We start from the raw sequence: 9,253 nt of genomic DNA on the forward strand, positions 1-9,253 counted from the left end.
GAGACCTACTCTTACGCGAACGATGACTCCCGTATGTCAAAAACCAATACATTTATATGTACGGGAATCACAGCGCGAAGTATATTTTCTGAACCTTTCCCTAACTCCTAAGTCCTTAGAGTTCCGCTTGATTGTTGACAGCTGTGATGATAGCTGATCAGGCATGCAAATTGAAATACAAAAATTATATAGAAATACCTTATATAGAATACTACCTAAGGTAGTCTCTTCAATGAGACATAAGCGAACTATGGCTTTCATATCTCACAGTCCAAGACATTTATGACGTACGAGAGTCGGGACGCAGACTTAGCTTTACGGGTGAGATTCAGAAACAAAACTTAGCACTTAGGGTGACTCCCATATTACGGTTTACTTACGGGAGTAATAGCATTTTAGTCTATGCATACAGCCTGTGTACTGTGGTTGGCATAAGATATTCAGTAGTGTTAAAAGTCGATAAAATTTCTTTGTGATTTGTCGATAATTCGTATTTCGTTATTCGATATGATACACATTAGTATTTAGTACATATCAAAATTTGATGACTAATTTTTAAATATCATTATTATTGGTTAGTAATTATTACAATTTATATAATAATAGTAATGAATATTTTTTTTTTAATATACGGTTTTGATTCTTAACAGTAAGAGGAGAGCAATATTCTTATAAGGCCATGAAATTTGTTTTTGTTTATATATTCAATTTTTTTTATATCGCATCAGCTTTCCCATACTTTATCAATGTCGTTACTTGAAGACGTTTTTCTGCAAGATGAGGCAAATGAAGCCCAAGAATTAGAAAGAGTTATTGAAGGGGGTGATTATGAAGAGAGGGCTGTTTCCAACAGCGATGATAATAGTGAGAAAGAAGACGAAGCAGGTACTAGTAATATATAATGCTAACTAGTATTATATTAATGTGAGTAATAATTAGATTAGAAAAACAATGTCTTCAAAACTTGCAATATTCATATCTTCCAATGAAAATAGAGTTACTTATTATTTACAGAAGAAGATAAAAGGCGAGTGGATCCTGGTTCTACTAAAATTAAGAGAGTAGTAAAAAACCCAAGGTTTATACTAAATCCTGCCCGACTTACTGGTCCTAGAGGAATACAAGTAATTCCTGAACATTTCAAAGATTTTAAATTCAAAGGTTAGTGATATGCAAAAAATATTCATACTCTTGAATTTATGCATTCATGAAATTGTTAATAGAGCTATACTACTGAGTATTTATATATGTTTTCATTTAAATGAAATATCTAGGTAAAGGTCATGAAAAGGAAGATTTAGATCTTGTTTTAAAAAAACTAGAGCACTGGGCATACAGATTGTATCCTAAATTTAAGTTTGAGGACTGCTTAAAGAAAATAGAGACATTGGGAAAGAAACGCCCTGTTATGGTAAGTCTTACTTATAAATGTAAAGTTCTTGCTCACCTGAGGCTTGTTGGATAATTTAAAGACATATTTAATTCAGAAAGTGCTGCTGGCACTCCCGGAGTGCAAGCCGTTGGTTTTTTTTTTCGATGTTGGTATTTTAGATTAATATGTATTTAGTAGTTTTTATAATGTTTACTTATTGACTTCTACAGAATAGGTGTTTTTTTTTGTAAAGAATCCTCAGTAATAAAGTTCAATCTGTAACCTAATATCTTGCAGGTACATCTCCAAAAGATCAGATCGGATCAATTTGTATCTGATGAGCTTGTAGTACAGAAGGACTCCAGTGATGAAGAGACAGCTGAACCAGAGCCAGATGAATTTGATAAGCTATTACAACAGCAAATAGAATTGGCTAGAGCCACCCCTGCTCCTGCTAATAGAAGCATTGATACTTCTGTTGAAAATCGGTATGACTTGAAAATATAACATCTTTTACAGTTAAAAGCATCACACAGACTGGTTGTAGTGTAGACAGACCCAAAATATTCTCGTGTGTAGCCACAGCACAAATTAAAAAATATAATAAGCAATAGATATTTTCTTATTGTGAATGAATTGACTAAATCATTGTAATGTTTTGATTTTAAAAATATCAATATACATATTGTGAAATAGCAATAATAACAATTATTTATCTTAAAAAGTTACTCCTTATGCTTTTCATCTTATATTGTTTGATTACAGATCACTGGCGGCGGGGCCTAAAGCTACATCATCGCCGTCAATAAGTGAGGAGCAGAAGGAAAGAATGCTTCGCAATCGAAAACTAGCTGAAGAAAGACGAAACTCTAAACTGAATAATTCCAGTAGCACTACTCCTAACAATTCTAATATTACAAATGTATGTGAGGTAAATAATTATATACAGGATAAAACAAAGGAAACTAGTTCAGATGAAGAAAACACTGGTGAAATAAGAACAGAGGGGCAGGCACATAATAATGAAGAAATAGAACCTAATAAAAATTTAAAAGAAAATGTTTCACTTCAAAAAAAGGGTCAGCGGAATGCTCTAGACAGTTCTGATGAAATGTCGGATAATGAAATTAATGCACTCAATAAAGGTTCTAAAGATCATAACTTAAATAAGAAAACAGCTGAATCACAAGGAAAACAGCGTAAAGCTAAATTTTTGGATAGTTCAGATGACGAAAACCATGATCAAACTGGTATTTGTTTTTGAAAAGGAAAATATTAATGAACAAATAAGTGATGACAATCCAAGAATTAGTCTTAAAAATAATGTTTCTGAGGCAACAATAGAATCAAATAAGTTTAATGATGTGTCTAAGCACAATGAATCAAATAGTAGTAGTGGATTAAACATTAGAGATGTAGTTTTAGAAAATAGTATTATACAAAGTACAATACAAGGATTGGTAGAACATGATAATAACATAAACTTGGAACGCGATTTAAATAATCATGGCGTCAATAGCTCAGAAAACGAGGGTAGAACTAATGTTAATGAACAAAATGAGGAATTAATGGATGTAGATTTTAGTGAAGACTTTTAATAATAAATTAAAATCAATGTTCGGGTGAAAAATAATTGTATTGCATATGTATCAGGCTAAAAACGAATATAAAGTAAACCATAAACAAAAGTAAGTGAGAGCGACGCGTAAGAGACTATTTCATAATATACTTGGAGAAGTTAAATAGTTCATGGCATGGCTTAGGTTGATCTTTAATAGAAAATTAAAGCGTAATTTCTGTTTTATGTTAATTTTATGTTCTAGTATTATAGATTGTAAAATTTGTATGGTCATATTTTTCTCGATATTTGACAAACAGCGAAAGGGTATGATAGCGTTCTTAATTTCGCTGGAGCAATAAATATAAACAAATATTAAATTTCGAAAAATTTATTACATTATTTCAAACGAAAATACTTATCACAGTACACAATGGTTGAAAATAAACTTTAATAACCTTATGCTACAAATGCAAGATGATCTTTGTATAATGATGTAAATAAATAACATGTAACGCAGAAATTTTTATTTCTGCATAAATAAAAATGGTGTGGCATTTTAACAACGACTCAGATTAAAGGTGCCAAAATACAGTTTGCTACGAAGCCGCTGCAATCTTGGCAACGTGCCTTAACATTGCCCACGTACCAGATTACCGAGAACTAATTTCCATTCAGCTGAAGCACCAAGGTCATGACAAGTTATGGCATTCATATAACTAGAAAGTGAACAATGTCTTTTATAGCGAGATTAAAGTATTTGAAAAATAAAATTATCTTTTAACAAATAATATTGATGATGATGAGTTGAAAACATCATTGTTTGTCTAAAAAACCATGGTCGGTACGGTACTTACTGTACATTATGTGTACAATGTACAGTAAGAATCAAATGGGAGAACACATTTCTACATGTTCCATTATTTATATGCAAGTATGATCAACATTCAGTACCCACCAATGTTTTCGCCAGGAATCCTTACCCATAATCCCTGATTTATATGCAATATGTGCTGGCAAGATATAAGATACAAGAAAGCGGTACACTTTAGAATTATATAATATACAAAACCAATTAACAATTTTACATGCATTTCTAAGTTATTATGTATTAGAAATATAGAAATTCCCAAAATTCATATTACGAAATTATTAACTAATTAATCCTAATTTAAATATTTACATTAAATATTTGGTTTTGGATCAGTACATTAAAATATACTCATTATTTTAAATGCCAATTTACTTTATAATTTAACGAAGCCAACTTCTTATATTAATTAATTACAAAACAAGCTTTATATATTAGAGAAATTGCATTAAAATTGTTTTGTTCCATAAAAAGGATAACAATAATAATTTTATACATCTTAACCATAATTGAAAATGTATATTCCTATTCAATAGATAATGGCTACTTGTATAACAATAAAATACTATACTAATTACATAATAATTTACAATTTTTTTGACCCTTTGATTGCCGAAATATTTTGCATAATACACAACAACAGCATAATTGTAGGACTGATTGAAAGTTAGTTTGATTTTGTAAGTTGTTAAAATAACATTTTTCATCAACAAATAGTTTAGTACTAAAGTTTTTAAAAACACAAATTACCGACTATTTCTAAGAAGTTTCATTGAAATATATATTCACAAAAACATAACAGCTGATCATCACCAAAGTAGGCCAGTTAGGTGTAGATACGAAATTCAATTGGTGCCAAGTAGCAATTGATACTTCGTAAAAAATAACTCAAAATGTAACTTTCCTTTTTAAAAATTGTCTTTGACAAATTTTTAAGCTATAAACCAACCATCTAAAAATCAATTCAAACCAAAGTAAACATTAGAACTTTAAAATCAATTAGCTTCCGGTATTAAAGACGCGAAAAATGTGGTAAAAATAGTCCAAGTTACCGCTAGCAGTGATTGATCATCATCTGGAGGGTTTTGGTTGTTTGAGGGGTCTTGCGTTTCTGGGCCTTCTGGTGGGGTCTGTTGTGCCCCCTGCGGCGCTGGATCACCCTCCTGCGCTTGAGGGGGTTGATTCGCTCGATTTCTATCATTTTGTTGTAAATTGTTATTCGGATTGACCAGCAGGTCGCGGAAGAAGCCAATCTGGTGTCTGAAATAAGTATAATTATTTACTATGTAATAATATAAACTTATGAAAAGAGTAAAATAATTTTTAAAGAATTGGAAAATATTTCCATAGTACACTTCTAAATGTAACATGCAATATTTGGTACAATATATACAAAATCAAACTCATCTGAACTATCCAGGTACTAGATATTGATAGAGACGTTACTGAATAGACAAGTTTCCAGTTGCTATATTTACAATCGGATTAATTTGGTATGTATGAAGAATACTTACAAATATCCAGTAACAACAAGTATGAAGACCAGAAATAGTCTCGCTGGACTACCATAAAAGTAAAGTAGGGAGATTAATACGGCGATACGCGACGCCATGTACAAGTTGTCGAGCCAGTCGCGACCTTCTTCGGGCATCGGCTGTGGAGCTGGGGCCGGAGGGGGCGCTGGTGCTTGGGGAACTTCTTGGGGGGGCATTGTGTTAACTGCGTAGGCTTGCCATCTGAAGTTACATAATTTATTGTGTTAGAATACTCTTCAGTTTTGAGTTTTTTATAATCAGAAATAGCTAACTACTTCTAATCCAATTTGGTGCTGTGACAGGTTTTTAAGAACTTTAACCCTTTATTCATAAAATCTAAATCAGCCTCATTGCATTATTTCAAGTAGTCATATATGTCACACCCAATTTCACAGAAGAGACAAAATAGTATATACTTGAATTAAGAGGGCATTTAGTCTGATTTGGTTTTTATGAATAAGGGGCTTATTCTTTCTGCCAAGTTGTTTACAGACTTTATATCAAGGAATTGAAGATTATATGTTCATCCTGTTTTTTGCCTACAAAATAAAAACAATACATAATATAACACACAGTTATAGAGAGTTAATGAGATAGTTCATTTTAGCTTATAAAAATAAAATTATTAGCTTTTAAATTATTTAAAATAATTTTAATCTAACATTATTTTGTAAACTTACAAATTAGCATACTGTTGCATATACTGCATATACGCTTGCTGCATTGGTAGATATCTATCGTTGAAGTTATAATTCTGGTATGGTGGCACCCTCCCATAATTATTAACAAAGGAACTTAAATAATTCTGCATTTCCACAGTGTGGTTCTGATCATTCTGTCTCATTTCTGGTGGAGCTGTCTCATTTGCACGCTCCCCATTTCTATTTCGAAGACCATCTGTATTAGGCTCTGGTGTGTCCATTTTGTTCTTAGAAGTGCAGACTAGATGCATAGTATGAGGTATCGGGTATTCATAGTTTCGCAGAACATCCTTTAATAATGAGTTGTCTTCTAATAACTGGCCAGAATAAATTATTTTCTGTTCTTCAGTTTTCTGGAAAGATAACTTCTTTTACTGCATATGTTATAAGTTATAATTTATGACAGGTTACTTAATTAAAAATATTATTTGAAATTACTAATTGGAGGAATTTAGATATCATAGAATATAGTCATAAAAAATACAGGCCATTGTTTAAAATACTCCTGTAGATAACTTATTAGCCTCAACATATTATACTTTTTTTATTACTTACTTATCATCCTTTCAAATTTAAATTACACAAATCCTTAACAAAACATTATTATCTCATATACATTATAACTACAAAGGTTCTATTAAAAAGTATATGAACAAGAGCCTCAATTATATTTTATACACAAAAAAGATGACATCATCAATCTAATATCTTCAAAAACATTATTTACATAAGTGTAAAATCTACAAAAAAATTGAATGACATTGAACAAAAAGATAATGTTATCAACAATTGCTACCTATTCAAATATACTTATGGTAATAAACTTAATTATTATACCAAGCATACTAAATAAGCAGCTTTTTTAGTATTTCTAAATCTAATACTTAACTTGAGCACCTTGTTTCAACCTTTAATAATATAATGCAACCAATTAGTTTCAACTAAAAAAATCTAGTTTAGGTTTGATAACAAAGTAGTTAACCATTGTTATTTTAAATAACAAGTAAAATTGTTTTGATTCGATAAGAACTTTAATACCAATTAAAAATATGCTGATTTTATATTTGTTTATTTTGTAGTAAAGCAATGAATTAAAACCTAAAGTTTCTGCTTTTAATCTTATACGTGTTCTAAATACATTATAAATTAACTAGAGGCCATAGCTTTGCACATAGTTTACACCTAGCTTTTCTTTTGAAGACAATCTTCCTCAACTTCCTATGACAATATACTGATGAAATGACATGGTCAGCAGGCATAGTAATTATGATATTATAATTATATAATGGTAAAAATACATTTTCTTACCGGTTTACTGGGATAAACTTCAGATAAGTGGCCTTTTAGCTGACGGACAGTCCAAGAGGTTTGACACTCGATATTTTGGTCTTCTATTTGCTGGTTTGGAGCCTTCACAATCAGGGTCACGTTATCTGGTATCATTTTTATAAAACGCAATTTCTTCAATCGTTAGATAATAGATAGATATAATTTGATGTAATCGTACACGCTTTAGTAAACAACAATGAAGGATTTTAATGACGCAATAACTATTAATTTAATACTTAGAAATATAACGTGTCCTTTTAACACTTGTCGTCTTAAATTGCGGAAGAAATGCGAATTGAAATTATTGTTTTTAAATGAGAAGTAAATAAATAAATCCGAAAATTATTTCAGCGCTTCGTACTTGTCAATTTGCCTGAAATTATTAGTCTTTCTATGATTGGCGCTTGTTTTTATGGAACATCGTTTTGATTTTATATTGGCGTTTTTAGATTTACGAAAAGATCTCTAACAGTTGATTGGCTTGTTTAAATTTTTCATTTGGTTGGAACTTGGATGTCTAAAACGGGCAACACTATAGTGCACAGCGTAACAATTTACAAGCATAAATGGATTATAGATTTCGTTTTTTATAAATGAATTAATATTCTTCATATTTTTTCCTAAATTAATGAATGTACGTACATCAAAATCTTTACAAAACATCAATCAAGTCAAACTGTCACTTTCAAGTTAGTACGATAAAAGAAATATCGTACGTGCAATGAGCGGTATACTTAAGTAAACCACTTGCAGATATGTTCGAGTAGTATGCTATAACGTAACAAATCGTAATAACGTATCATCTCGGCAATGAAGTTGGGTAAAAGAGGTAAATGTTTGCCTGGAAGACATCGCTTGAAGGCGATAAGGCCGCCAGTTGCCCTCCTTTTCATTTAATTATGTACAATTTTTATTATGATTATGCCACGAAGTATGATTAATAATGCATTGATAGATAATTGCATTGCCAGTGATGGAACCGGAAGCTAGCAACATAATTATTATTTTTATCTTCTTCGTAAGTAAGTTGGCAACATAATTATTATTTTTATCTTCTTCGTTAACATCTGGAATTTCCGAGCATGTTACGCTTGCTCAATAAGCTCCTCGGCGGATGTGATGCCGGTCCACTCCCGTACCTCCGCAACCACGACTTCCCAGCCCGTCTCTTGCCTCGAATTTTACCCATCATTATAAGCTGTAACAACTCGTTTGTAAACAAAACGTGTGCGTGATATGCTACTTTCCGTATTTTAACAGTCTGCATAAACTCAAAACTGTCGTGTCGTTCGTTGTTAGTTTTTTAGTTTAGTTTAGTTGAAAAACTCTTTCATTCGTCGCCTTTTGCATGCGACGGCAACACCACATCTCAAAACCTTCGTCTTTTTGTGTCTCTGTGGATCGGAGTCCTATGTTCATTAATCCATTCCATAAGGTTTAAATTTATTTATTGTATACATAATCTGAAATAGAAAAGAAGTGGATGTGGTGGAAACACAACTGGACACAGCTTTTCTGTCCTCCAGGACGTCGAACAGATATAAATAATTAACTTATATACCTACCTACTAAGGCCATTGACATACACATCATAACATTATAACCATTAAACCAATAAATTGCACGTAAAACGTCACAAAGCAATTGAAACATTGACGCTCCATACATAGACGATGCAAGAAACCTGTTCTTGCTGAGAATTCTCATTGGAATACAGGGTGTTTTCCTATATTCTAATAAGAATTTAATGAAAATGATGTCTGATTTGCATAATCTTTTGTTATGCATAATTTATAATTGTTTGATTTATGTAATATTTTTTTAATTTTACTTTAATATTGTTTCTTGTTATATTAGTAAGCAGTGCAGCTGGTAGGGAGTTTATTA

The 9,253-nt window shown here is 31.4% G+C and overlaps 2 protein-coding genes across 2 annotated transcripts; one reads left to right on the forward strand and one right to left on the reverse strand.

Annotated features, from left to right (window-relative positions):
- The first annotated feature begins 441 nt into the window (after window positions 1-441).
- Window positions 442-3,703, forward strand: LOC125052913 (TIMELESS-interacting protein). Its single transcript, XM_047653993.1, has 6 exons — window positions 442-574; window positions 729-885; window positions 1,015-1,161; window positions 1,275-1,411; window positions 1,670-1,860; window positions 2,138-3,703. The coding sequence occupies exons 2-6, from the start codon at window positions 747-749 to the stop codon at window positions 2,634-2,636; spliced, it is 1,113 nt and encodes a 370-aa protein (XP_047509949.1). The 5' UTR covers window positions 442-574; window positions 729-746; the 3' UTR covers window positions 2,637-3,703.
- A 734-nt stretch (window positions 3,704-4,437) lies between these two features.
- On the reverse strand, window positions 4,438-7,843 carry LOC125052914 (homocysteine-responsive endoplasmic reticulum-resident ubiquitin-like domain member 2 protein). Its single transcript, XM_047653994.1, has 4 exons — window positions 7,346-7,843; window positions 6,017-6,390; window positions 5,316-5,537; window positions 4,438-5,061 (listed from the first exon to the last, which is right to left on the reverse strand). The coding sequence occupies exons 1-4, from the start codon at window positions 7,478-7,480 to the stop codon at window positions 4,797-4,799; spliced, it is 996 nt and encodes a 331-aa protein (XP_047509950.1). The 5' UTR covers window positions 7,481-7,843; the 3' UTR covers window positions 4,438-4,796.
- Window positions 7,844-9,253: the final 1,410 nt, after the last annotated feature.

This window comes from Pieris napi, chromosome 10, assembly GCF_905475465.1.
Source record: "Pieris napi chromosome 10, ilPieNapi1.2, whole genome shotgun sequence".
Lineage (NCBI taxonomy): Eukaryota > Metazoa > Arthropoda > Insecta > Lepidoptera > Pieridae > Pieris > Pieris napi.